At 37.5% G+C, this 13579-nt stretch overlaps 1 protein-coding gene across 5 annotated transcripts in view; it reads right to left on the bottom strand.

The window, feature by feature from the left end:
* The window catches only part of rc3h2 (ring finger and CCCH-type domains 2), a 35822-nt gene extending 25218 nt beyond the window's left edge, over window positions 1-10604 (bottom strand). Inside the window, exons 1-2 of one of the 5 annotated variants that reach the window (XM_034312934.2) lie at window positions 10298-10604; window positions 1480-1783 (exon numbers count right to left, since the gene is read on the bottom strand). In XM_034312934.2, coding sequence (XP_034168825.2) covers window positions 1480-1710 — 231 coding nt within the window. In that variant the 5' untranslated portion in view covers window positions 1711-1783; window positions 10298-10604. Of the gene's footprint in view, window positions 1-1479; window positions 1784-3889; window positions 4303-7379; window positions 7728-10297 lie in introns of those variants that run through there. The other 4 variants (XM_053241152.1, XM_053241153.1, XM_053241150.1 and 1 more) reach the window with 4 other exon arrangements.
* Between the last annotated feature and the right edge of the window lie 2975 nt (window positions 10605-13579).

Raw genomic sequence — 13579 nt, 5'->3', positions numbered from 1 at the left:
GTCAGAACTGAAAGTAGCAGAGTGAAAAGATAGAAAAGGATGAGAAAGAAAAAGTAAGTGAAAGAAATGAGAGAAAAAGAAAAGAAAAAGGGAGAAAAGAAGAAAGGTAGAAAAGAAGAAAGGTAGAAAAGTTAGGACAACATAAGAAGGAGAAAAACAGGAGAAGGAAAAAAAATGACAGAAAGACAGGAAAGAGGAAATTAGAGGAAAAAAAGAAAATGGAAGGAAAGGGGGAAAGGGAAAAGAGAAAGAATTGGCAAAGAAATAAAATAAAAAGGGAGGCAGATGAAGTTGCAAGAAGAGAGAGAGAGAGAGAGAGAGAGAGAGAGAGAGAGAGAAAGAGACAAGATCGGAATGGGGAAAAAAGAGAAAGAAAAAAGTTGACATGAAATTGGAAGAAGAAAAAGATGAGAGGAGAGAATGAGAGGGAGGGAGGGAGGGGGGGAGGGAGGGAAGACTCAAATGAGGAAAAAAAGAGAGAAAGAAAAAAGCTGTTTATATTTAATAGCAAATAAGAAAAAAACTCATCAGCTCATTTGTCTTATAATAGCAAGTTTTTTTTAGCTATTGTTCTAAACCACGCATCCAGAGAAACTAAACTTTCCCCCACAATCCCCCTCCTACAGTTTTACCACAACAACTATTTTTTCTTGCCGTCCCACCTCATCACACATCCCCACACAATGATGTGTGCAATGCATCAACCAAATTTTTCCTCCCACAACATCCACCTGCTGCCCCACAACCACAACGCCCACCTGCTGCCCCACAACCACAACGCCCACCTGCTGCCCCACAACATCCACCTGCGATCACAGAACAACGAACCGCTATCCCACAATTCCTAACCACTACTCCACAATCTCCACACGCCATCCCAGAACATCCACCCAGTATCCCACAATCCCCAGAAGCAATCCCAGTCTGCCCCCCGGCATCTCAGAATCTCCATTCGCCATCCTACGCCGAGCCACTACATGCTAGAATCCCAAACCTCTCACCTAGAACGCCCACTCATTATCCCAAAATGCCCACCCGTTATCCCAGAACGCCCCTCCAATATCCCACCATCTCCACTCGCTACCCCAGATCACTCACTAGTTTTCCCAGAATGGCCACTCAATACTCCTGAATCCCAACCCACCATCCCAAATGCCCACCCACTATTCCAGAAAGCCCAACTACCATAACAAAATACCCACCTACTCACCTAACGTGTCAGAATTCCCACCCACTATCCCAGAATTCCCACCCACTATCCCAGAATGTCCACCTGCTATCTCAAAACATCCACCCACTCACTTCATAAGCCAGAACTCGCATCCTCTATCCCAGAGCATCCGCGTATTACCCCAGAACTACGTCCACTGGTGATATCCCATAATCCCCACCCGGTATAACAATACCACCTGTATTGCCCCACCCACCCCTACACCTCTATAACCCCCACCCCAGTCCATCCCACAATCCCGTGCTCACCTGCGCCCCCACCAGCAGCAGCAGGGCGCGGTTGACGGGCAGGAGCTCGATGTCGATGCTGATGGCGGTCTGGTCGAAGGGACAGGCTTTACGGTGCAGTTTGTGGAGACACGTCTTACACACGGTGTGTGAGCAGCCCAGGCTGATGGGTTTGTGTCCGCCGGCGTTGAACTCGTTCAGGCAGATGGGGCAGGACAGGAACTCCGTCCACTGCGCCGCCTGCACGGGCATCCTGGCACCTCCGGGGGGCGTTCACGGGCTTACAGAGATCACATGACGCCCGGGTTCGACTGCTCACACACACCTGCGGAGAAACAGGCGCAGAGTTCGTTTATAGAATGAATTATTAACAAAATATTCAGTTATAACACAATTAACTCTTTATAACAGTTTTGAGGAACATCTGAACATCCATAATCGACTCGTCACTCTGTTCTTCAGGTAATGTGAACTGGCTTCAATCAATTTAGAGAAAAACTTGTTAAGACTCTACATTAGAATAATTTTTTAATTTTTACAGAGTTGTCATATTCATTTTTTGGTTCATTTGAGAATATCTTAAATACAACCGATGAACCTTAATGTCTCGACCCGATATAGTTTCAACAGAATAAAGTTTTTCTTCATTTTTAACTTTTTTTATACTTTTTTTTCAGCTATGAGTGTATTTACTTTTTCATACTTTCCAAAATGAACAAAAAGAATATAAAAAAAGCAAAGTTTAATAGTGACAGTAGAAGAAAAAAAACAAAAAGAAAAATAAAAAAAAAATCACAGAAATTAAAGGAAAGAAAAAATTTAAAGAAAAGTGAAGGAAAAGGGGGGAAAATGTATAAAGAGAAAAGAAAGAGAAAAAGGGAGAAAGAAAATTGAAGAAAAGAAAAAGAAAGAAGTGAAAAATGAAAACATACATGGAAAGAAAATGGGGAAAGTAGAAAGACTAGAAAAGAAGAAAGAAAGAATAATGTTAGGAAAAAGAAAGTAGAAAAAGAGGAAGAAAAAATGAGAGAGAAAGAATGCAGAGAAAAATGAAGAAAGCGAGAAAAGTTAGGGGAAAAACAGGAAGCGGAAAGGGTGAAAGAACTGACAGAAAAAAGAAGGACATAAAAAAGATTAGGACAAACAAAGTAAAAAAAAATACAAGACAGAAAAGATGGGAGAAAGAAGACAAGAAAGCAAAGAAAGAGAAAGAAGGAAAGAAACACAAAGGAATGAAAATAAAAAAAAAACAGAAACAGGGAAAAAAAGAAAGATAGAAAGAAAAAAGCTAGGAAAGATAAATAAGATGAGAAAGAAAAAATACCAGAAAGAGGAAAAAGTGAAAAAAACTGAAAGAAATGTCAGAACTGAAAGTAGCAGAGTGAAGGATGAGAAAGAAAAAGTAAGTGAAGAGAGAAAAAGAGAAAGAAAAATTATGAAAAAAGAAAATGGTGAAAGAAATGAGAGAAAAAGAAAAAAAAAGGAGAAAAGAAGAAAGGTAGAAAAGTTAGGATGGCATAAAGAGGAAAAAAAAAACAGGAGAAAAAAGACAAGGACAGGAGAGAGGAAATTGAGGGAAAAAATAAAAATAAAATAGAAAGAAAGGGTGAAAGGGAAAAGAGAAAGAGTTGACAAAAAAAGAAAGTGATAAGGGGGGCAGATGAACTTGCAAGAAGAGAGAGAGAGAGAGAGAGAGAGAGAGAGAGAGAAGACTGGAATGAGGGGGAAAAAAGAAAGAAAAAAAGCTGACATGAAGTTGGAAGAAGAAAAAAGATGAGAGGAGAGAATGAGAGAGAGGGAAGGAGGGAGGGAGAGATGGAGAGAGAAAGAAAGACTGGAATGAGAAAAAAGAGAAAGAAAAAAGCTGACAGATTAAGATGGAAGAAGAAAGAGAGAGAGACAGCGAGAAAGAGGGAGGGGGGGAGAGAGAGAGAGAGAGAGAGAGAGCAAGAAGACTGGAATGGGAAAAAAGAGAAAGAAAAAAGTTGACAGATTAAGGTGGAAGAAGAAAGAGAGAGAGAGAGAGAGAGAGAGAGAGAGAGAGGGGGGGGGGGGGGACTGGAATGGGGGGAAAAAAGAGAAAAAGAAGTTGACAGATGAAGTTGGAAGAAGAAAAAAGATGAAAGAGAGAGAGAGAGAGAATGATAGAGAAGACTGGATTGAGTGAAAGAAAAAAAAGAGAGAGAAATAAAAAGAAAGATCAGTGAAAGAATTCAGACCACGTGGGTGACCCCCCCCCTGCGCTGCGCGTGCACGCTCCTGCACACCGCGTGCTCCTCATCACGTGCACTCGCTTCTCGCGCCCTCCCGTTAACAAACCGACACATAACCGGGACATGCACCAATAAAACTTTATAAACTTTCTAACTACCGCGCGGTGGCCTGTGGGTCAGAAGCCGCCATCTTATTTTCTCTGTAACGTGACATTTACCGGCATTTCTTTCTGCAAGACGAGCTCGCGCATGAACCGCTCGAGCCTCTTCCTCCTCATCCTCATCCTCCTGCAGCTCTCTTCAGACTTCACGGCACCGGCGCTGAGCGCGTGCATGCTCCTCTCTCCGGTACACCGAGAGAGGGAAAAAAGTTCTGTCGCACAGCGCGAGACTCGGTGACTAAAAACGTGCTCCGGTGCAAACGGCGAATCCCAATTTCACTCCTTTCTCCCTACATAAGCGCACTACATAGTGTACAACCCGCTGCCTTATGCGCCCTATATAGTGCACTACATATCCAATAGGAACCCGATTGGGATTCGGACCAAGTTTTTCTTCTTCGTTGGTTATTTGGAGGCTCACGTGCACCGATCACACCGCCCCCTACCGACCCGCCCGAGAGCCGAACTTCCGGATTCGGGCTAGCAAAACCTCCAAAAACAAAATTAGCCCTGAAGTTGTGAAAAAAGTTCAAGCACAAACTCGTTAATAACTTGTTAATTAGACTTTAATATCTCATTATTTTTGACATAATATCTCGTTGTTTCAAGATATCTTGTTATTTCAATTGAATATCTCATTATTTCAAGACAGTGTCATTATTTTTGACATAATATCTCGTTTTTTAAAGATAGTGTGTCTTTATTCTGACTTAATATTTTGTTATTTCAAGAGTGTATCATTATCTTGACTGAATATCTCATTATTACAAGATAGTATGTCATTCTTTTGATTTAATATCTCATTATTGCAAGACAGTATGTCTTTATTTTGACTTATCTCATTTTTTCAAGAAAGCGTGTCTCAATTTTGACTGAATATCTCATTTTTTCAAGACGGTGTGTCGTTATTCTGACTAAATATCTCATTATTGCAAGATAGTGTCTTTATTTTTGACTAAATATCTTGTTATTGTAGGACAGTGTCTCATTATTTTGAGTAAATATCTTGTTATTGCAAGACGGTGTGTCATTATTTTGACTTATCTCATTTTTTCAAGACAGTGTGTCTTTATTTTGAATAAATATGTCATTATTGCAAGACAGTGTGTCTGTTTCGACTAAGTATCTCATTATTGCAAGACAGTGTGTCTATTTTGACTTATCTTGTTTTTTCAAGATAGTGTGTCTCTATTTTGACTAAATATCTCATTATTGCAAGATAGTGCTTTATTTTTGACTAAATATCTTGTTATTGTAGGACAGTGTCTCATTATTTTGAGTAAATATCTTGTTATTGCAAGAGGTGTGATTATTTTGACTTATCTCATTTTTTCAAGACAGTGTGTCTTTATTTTGACTTATCTTGTTTTTTCAAGATAGTGTGTCTCTATTTTTGACTAAATATCTCATTACTGCAAGATAGTGCTTTATTTTTGACTAAATATCTTGTTTTTTCAAGATAGTATGACTTTATTTTGACTTAATATCTCATTATTGCAAGACAGTGTATCATTATTTTGACTAAATATCTTGTTATTTCAAGACATTGTGTCGTTGTTTTGACTTAATATCTCATTATTTTAAGTGTCATTATTTTGATTTATTTTTGACTTCTCATTATTTCAAGATAATGTCATTATCTTGACTTCATAGCTCATTATTTCAAGATAGTGTGTTATTCTGATTAAATATTGCCTTAGTTCCAGACAGTACGATTTACAATTTTGCTATTTAAAGATAATATATCATTAGCTTGATTAAATATCTCATTATTTCAAGATAGAATATAATTATTTTGACATATCTTGTATGTTATATTTTAACATTTTATTTCAACTGAATATCTCATTATTTTGACTTAACACTGTTATTCCACGGTTTGTCGTTATTTTGACTTACTATTTTGACATATACTATTTTGATACCTTGTTATTTCAACATATGTCATTATTAAGACTTAATATCTCGTTATGTCAAGATAGTATGTCATTATTTTGAGTTCATCTCATTTTTTTTTGTCATATCTTGGTATTTCTTACTTAATATCTCATGATTTTAAGATAGTATGTCATTATTTTGAGTGAATATCTCATGATTTTAAGATAGTATGTCATTGTTTTGAGTTAATATCTCATGATTTTAAGGTCATTATTTAGACTTTATTTCATTATTATGACTTAATATCTCATTATTTAAAAACATGTCATTATTTTGACCTATAATCTATTTAATTCTGCTATAAATACAAGGTGCATCCTGGGTATTCTGTACCTGCTCGAGTAAAACAAGTCCGTAAAATTCATTATGTTGCCTAAAAGCACGTTTCCTGTAAACGTACTGTATGTTTAAAAGTATCCTCTGCTAATTTGACTTATCTTTCCACTGGTCGTTTGTTCAGGAGTGGCGTGTAAAGCATCTTAAAAGCAGTTTTTCTCTCTGTTAAATCATAGTTTCTGTACAAATGTCCAATCAGCATTATTAGCATGGCATATTTCAAGATTTCTGATGAGTCACATGGCATGGATGACCTAAATGACTAAAATTATGTCGCCAGGAAGCAACCAACGCCCAGCGCCTGCACTTCCTCATGGACAATGTGCCACAGAGCAAACATCACTGAAATGAATAGAGGCTCGGACTACTGACTCGGCTTCACACTAACCTGTTACGGTGCATTGTGGGATTTTATAAAGACTCAATCTATGTATTTATTATACTTTTAGAAGTGACTATAAAATGGCAAAACAGTGAAATATACATAAACACGGATTAACTGTACAAAACTGATGTGGCAGTAGCGGTGAGATACAATAATTTGTTCATGTTACTACACAAATGTGAGTAGTTTCATGCTCAATGCAGATGTTTACATACTCATTTGCATATTTTTTGACTTGTATTTACTCCATACAGATGAAATCCTGCCTCATTAATAAGCTTGAATAAAAGAATTGGCTTTTTTACAGCACTTTCATTTAATGCAGCCAAAAAAATGCATTTTTTTTTTTTTTAATTTTCATCTATTTTTTTTTTAGTTAAGTTCATAATTTAATCTACAACTTATATTTAATTGCTGAAACTCTGCATGCGATTTCACTTTGCTCCATCATTTATATTTGTCCATGTGATCCTGTACAGTTTTTGTTGTTCTGAAGAAATAATGAAAAAAACTAAATAACAAACATTTTACTAGTCATCGAGACGCATCTGCTCATGCATGTGCGTGAGTACTGAGACGCTGAGCTCATCACGATGCTGCGTCTCATTCAACTGCTCGGATTAAAAACCTCAATAACCGAAACCTCACTGCTGCTGCATAGAAAGTAAGGTGTCAGAGATAAAAAAAAAATTCAAAGATCAAAACCAAAACATGACGTTCAGTTTCATAATAAATATCTCTGGCAAGTAACTTCACACTGCCTTCAAATCCTCCTCCGACGTTCGTGTGTATGAGTTTCGGAGGTGGAGATATGACGTAGTGTACCTGCAAGTGGTTTTGGGTCGGAAAAAACTGACAGCATGAGAAAACTTGCTACTTAAATCTTACCGTCTGCTGCAGACATCACATTCATGCTGGTGGCCACAGTGACTTTCTGATGCTGACACGCCTCCAACTTAAAGCAAAAGACGAGCTGTAGTTATGACATCTCGATGCTGTTCATTTACGTATATCTCGTAATTACGATATTTCTGATAAGACTTGAAGACAGCAATATTAACGTCCAGATATTTTAGATAGCCATGTCTGCAGAAATTCACCTTCCACCATCTCACTGCATACTAATAATAAAGCGAAGCCTAATTATACTCCAACGTGACGCAAAGGCGGTGTGATGTAAGCCAAGACACACGCTGATGGACTTGTGAGTTAAAGGGGAAACTCACTCCTCCAACGCCAAACCCCAAATTGGCCCGGTTAGAACATGAACCCCGAGACACAGACGAGTCAGAGGGCAGAGAGGGGGGCGTGTGGGGGTTTCCAGATCACTTTACAAGGCTCTTAAAGTTCACCACAACAGGACTATTACCACTGTGTTAGAACATCCTGTCCCCTACACACACACACACACACACACACACACACACACACACAGAGCTATATCAGCCATCAGACGACTCCTGGTGCATGATGGGACAGCTCAGTGCACAAAGTGTCCATCACCTCATGTATTGCACTACATTTGTTTATGTTATTTATTATGAATAAAAGAAAGATGCTTCTTCATCTCCTCATGAATGGTCTAAAATAACACATAAGCAAGTAAACATTTCTAAACTATATGTCTAGACATGTACAATCTGATTCACTTCACAGAGTCTGTTCAAAAGAATCGACTCGGAATCGAGTCGCTGAGTTCATCACTCTTTGACACACTGCAAACCTGAAACCTGCTCAAGCCTTTTTATACTGAAAGCATCCTCCCTCTCAACTTCTCCAAACACTTTCACTTTTCTATAATGCTTGTGTTTCTGATAAACTCAGCAGCGACTGTTACAAAACGTCTCGTCCTACATGTTCAGAGAGGAAATAATTCCTAACAAATACTGTGTCATATTTAAATTTAGCACATTACTCATAAAAGTACATGAGTGTGCTTATAATGCAACTACAGGTTTTATTAAAGGATTATTAGCTAAAGATGTTGCTACAGAGATGAAATAAAGTTAAGCAAGTGCTGTTTGAGTCAATCGTGATTATTAGGTCAACGTTAAATATTATAAAAATGAAAGTTTAAAAGAGGTTCAACTGAGAGAGAGTTGAATCGTTCAGCATTTAAGAGCAAATGAGTTTCAGATTTTAAATTTTTTCAAACTGTGATAAACTTTTCCAACACGTTTTACATGATTCCTTTAAGAAAAGCTTTTAAGTGGATCAAATCATGCAATTGAATGAATCGTGCCAATGCATTTTGGTGTGTGATTTCAGGTCTTTATTTCTCAAACAAATCAAATGTGGAGGGCAAATTTTCTCTAACCTTTCCCAGCATGCATCACAAAACACATCTACCAAAGACAGTTAAGAGTTCATTTGCATTTCTGTCTCTGTCTCGTAACTGTTCATGCAAAAAAACCTTGTTGATTAAAGCTGCTGTCTGTAATGTTTACGAGTGTTTCCAAATTTGTAATAATTACATTATTGTAATGGTATCTTACGAAATATTGAGCTGTAAGTCAAAAAAAAAAAAAAAAAGTGCTAGAAGTTGTTATTCATTGGTCACGGTGGAGGGATATGCTACATACCCTCGAATTCTAGCTCTCGTTTTTTCCTCTATTTCTATTTACTTTGTCATTTCTGGGCCAGAAATATGCAAACAGAAGGTTGTAATGGTGTTATATTTTAATGATGTCATTTCCCAGCAATAGTAATGCACTCACTCACTCACTCACTCCACCGCTCACACCGCTTTATCCTAGTCAGGGCCACGCACTCATTCACAAACACATTCACAAACTCATTGATACATGGGGCAACTTATCTTAGCCAATGTACCCACATAAACCTGGAGGAAATCCACTATAATTCCATTTAGAGTTGTTTATAAACCAACCTGACTCTTCGTTTCATCTAAGTGTGCATTAGGTAAGAAATCTGGAGGCAGAAAGTACACTTTTATATATACTGTATGTTTGTTTTTTTAATCTCTGAGTGCACCTTTAAAAATCAGAACAGCTTTGCCCATATATTTGATTTGATCCGATTCACTCAGTCGACTCACTTAAATGAATCGAAAAAAAAACGATTCAGTTGCGTGCAGGTGAAAGTTTTGCTATAAGGGACACTTCCTCATGCACCACCCTTATTTTCAAGAGCCACACAAACATGACTACATGCAAAAAAAAAAAAGTTTTTTCCCTCTGAGGCAAGCAATTAGCCTAATTACCAATAACACCTTATTAACAATTAAAAATCATCCCTTAATTAGCACAGTATTCATTCATTATTGTATTTCAGAAGGACAAACATGCTGCAAAAGTGTTTTAAAAGGCCGGTAAACTGCAATATGATGTTACTTTTTATGATGTTTTTTCTGCATTATGACAGGCTGTAAATAAGATGGAAATTAGATTAATGAATCACTGAATCAGTTACAGAATATTGCAAAAAGTGATTTTTTTTCCATTCACACTTCCATAAATGCAACATCTATCTATCCAAACGTCAACCATGTAACCTTTAAACTTCATTTCATTACACAGATGTCCAGTGCATTGTGCAGCATCTCATCTGAGCTGGATCAGTATAGACCTATATATTTACATCAGCTTTTAAATACTGTAGAGATGATGCATGCATTTATGTAGTTACTAATATTGCATAACAGTGCATGGGTATAGATCGTGACAGCTGTGTGCTGAAAACAACAACAACAATAACAACAACAACACAACAAAAAAAAACAAAAACAAAAAGAAAACAACAGCGCCTTGCAATTTCATGCATAACCAAGTCGCAACTTCACTAACCTTAAAGCACAGTGACAAATCATCTTATAAATAATCCACTTTTCTTCCCACGTCAAGGCAATAATTCTGTAATTGAAGCTCAAACCCTCAGAACGAACAGGAAGGCACTTTCTTGCACGGGTAAAAGTCTGCGTCTTGTCCAGGACATCATATTAATCCACACTTGTCATCTCTAACCAGCTGAAATGCGCGTGCCCTGAAACACGCTCGCTCCCGTGGGCTCGGCAACGCGCGAGCTCTCGGTGTGATGTATCCCTCCGCCGTGACCATTAAACACCGCCCTCCAGCACGGTCAGTGCTCTCTTACAGCACAAGGAAATCCCATAGAAATCGTGTGAGAGCATGTCTCGTGTGTGTGTGTGTGTGTGTGTGTGTGTGTGAGAAGAGGGCTGAAGGAGCGCGCAGTGATTGTGTGAGGAACTATTTTTTCCTCCAGAGGAGTAAGGATATCAGAGGTGAAGCGGCGAAGCCGGAACGAGCCGCTTTTCGAGGCGTGGGCCGCGTCGCTTCTTTTTCTTTTTTCTTTTTTTTCTTTTTTAAAGACACACTACGTGATAAAGAGCACGCTTAACTACTAAAAAGTGTGACCAAACAGCGCGCAATGTTTACTTTCAAACACTATTTAGTACCTTAGTGGGTGTTTTTGCAGGACTTTTCCTTCCTAATGGTGGTTCAAAGTCCCTACTGAAGTCCCTACTCCCTCAAAATCTGGTGTTATAAAGTGTTATAAAGTGGATTACAAGGTGTATAGCATGCATGCATGCAATGATGCATCCTCAAAAATATTTTATTAATAATCTGCATGACACACATTTCATGCACAAGTATGTATATGCAGTCTTGTACATTCATTTCATTCATTAAGTGCATTTACAGTTGTACTTTTTCTGCTTACATGCATACAGTGCTTTAGAGGAGTAATAAGAAAGACCTAACGCTTAACTGGGGTCATACACTCACCAGCCACTTTAACAGGAACACCTGTACATCTGCTCATCCATGCAATTATCCAATCAGCCAATCATGTGTCAGCGAAGCAGTGTGTAGAATCATCATGCAGATCCAGGCCAAGAGCTTCAGTTAATGTTCACAATGTTCAAACATCAGAATGAGGAACAAATCTCAGTGATCTCAGTGTCTTTGACCGTGACACAGTTGTTGATGCCAGGTTGAGTTTTTCAGAAACTGCTGATCTCCTGGGATTTTTCTACACACAGCAATGTCTAGAGTTTGCACGGAATGGTGCGAGAGAAAAAACAAAACAAAAAAACATCCGGTGAGGTTTTTTTTTTTTTTGTAATTATTTCTATTTATTGAGTGTTGAGGAGAGAAAATAAACATGGAATTACAGAAGAACAGGAGAAATGGACTCACAGTTTTTACTATTTTTTCTTCCCAACTAACCCACACATTCGAACCAAAACAGATATGTGGAAGAGGCAAAATTAAACATAATTAAGCAAAATTAAACATGACCACCAAACAAAAGAAGTAAAATATAATATAAGCCCATGGAGAGAGCTAAGAATGTCAAAGTGTTTGAGTTTTTTTATTGCAAAAGGACAGAAAAAATGTCAAAGAAGAAGAGAATTTCACTGTTTGCCCCTTGAGAGTGAATCTAATATTTTCTAGTTATAAGAAAAGGGCAATGTCGCTCAGCCAGTGTACAGACGCAGGAGGGGAAGGAGGGGATTTTCCATCAAAGAGGAATCTAGATAAAAGTGTACAGAATGCAATAACATCAGATTGTGAAGTGGACATGGAGGCACTGTTAGATTGGACGCCGAATAATGCAGCTAAGGGGCAGGGATCGATGTGTGTGTACGGAGGAGAAGCAAACACAGATTGCTCAAAAGTAGCTAAAGAGGGACAAAGCCAAAACATACGAGACAGGGTGGCTGGAGTTTGAGTGACCTCTATCACATATAGATCCAAATGAGGTTTGATCTTGACAAGTTAGGCCTTTCAGTACAGTGAAGAAATTTCAACTGGATAAGGCTGGATATGTCGAATACGAAGTTCCTGTAGGTCCTGGTCCCACTGTTGTATAATAATGAGGTGGTGAGCTTCAGTTCTGATGACAGAAACACCTTGATGATGAGACACGTCAGACAGGAAGGCTGTGGCAACTCAAATAATCACTCTTTACAACCACGGTGAGCAGAAAAGCAACTCAGAATATACAACACAACAAACTTTGGGGCAGATGGGCTACAAAATCCCCTGAAATCCCCCCCAAACACACCCCCCCCACACACACACACACACACACACACACACACTTCAATCTTGATAGATTAAAGACATATAATCCCTATAAGACACATAATTCCAGGTTTCAACACAAAAACTGTGGAAAGTTCAAGGGCGTAAATGCTAAAGCCACTGTACTGGAACTATAATACTATATTATTCGCAGTGTTTATATTATTTGTGTCTTTAGTCCATCCTGAGCAATAAATTTATTCCCATTCTGGTCATATTTAGTATTTTTTTCCCTAACAAGCTTACTTTTTTCTATGCCACTCTAAATGTAATGTAAGAGTTGATTTCTGTGATGATTTAACAAATACGAAACACTTTAAAATAAGTTAAATGCCAAAAAAGCCAAAAATACAGTATGGTAGTGTAAGAGTAATACCATCAAGGTAACAAAAAGTTTACCTTTTTCAAAAATAGCTACTAAACTGTAGGTTTTACTGTAATGTTTTATAGGTTTCTAGCCCTTTTATATTTAATAAACCAGTGTGATGGCGCCCCCGTGTGTTCACACTGCCACACTGCAGCTCAGTGAATTATTAAGTTTAAGTCTAAACCTTAAGTCAAATACAATCACATGATATCATGAAACAAAGAGCTATGAAGTCAAAATAAGGAGATTAAATACAATAACATTAAAATATTTACATACTATTTTACAATAACGACATTATATTTTGAAAATCCAAAATAATGAGACAAGTCGAAATATTTATATAATCTTATAACGAGATATTAAGTAAAAATAAGGAAATATTAAGTTAAAACGATGACAAAATATCTTGAAATAACAAGACATTAAGTTGAAATAACAACAGAAAGTGACGAGTCATTATGTCAAAAATAACTAAATAATAAAATATTGATATAATATCTTGAACTAATGGGTTATTAAGTCAAAACAGTGATTAATAACTTAATATATTAACATAATATCTTGAAATAATAATTAAAATAATTAGATAGATAAACTGTCCCGGAATAACGAGTTATTAAATCGCAATAATGATATTATAAGTCAAA

Source organism: Pangasianodon hypophthalmus, chromosome 17, assembly GCF_027358585.1.
Source record: "Pangasianodon hypophthalmus isolate fPanHyp1 chromosome 17, fPanHyp1.pri, whole genome shotgun sequence".
Lineage (NCBI taxonomy): Eukaryota > Metazoa > Chordata > Actinopteri > Siluriformes > Pangasiidae > Pangasianodon > Pangasianodon hypophthalmus.
This window is presented reverse-complemented; position numbering and strand designations above follow the sequence as displayed.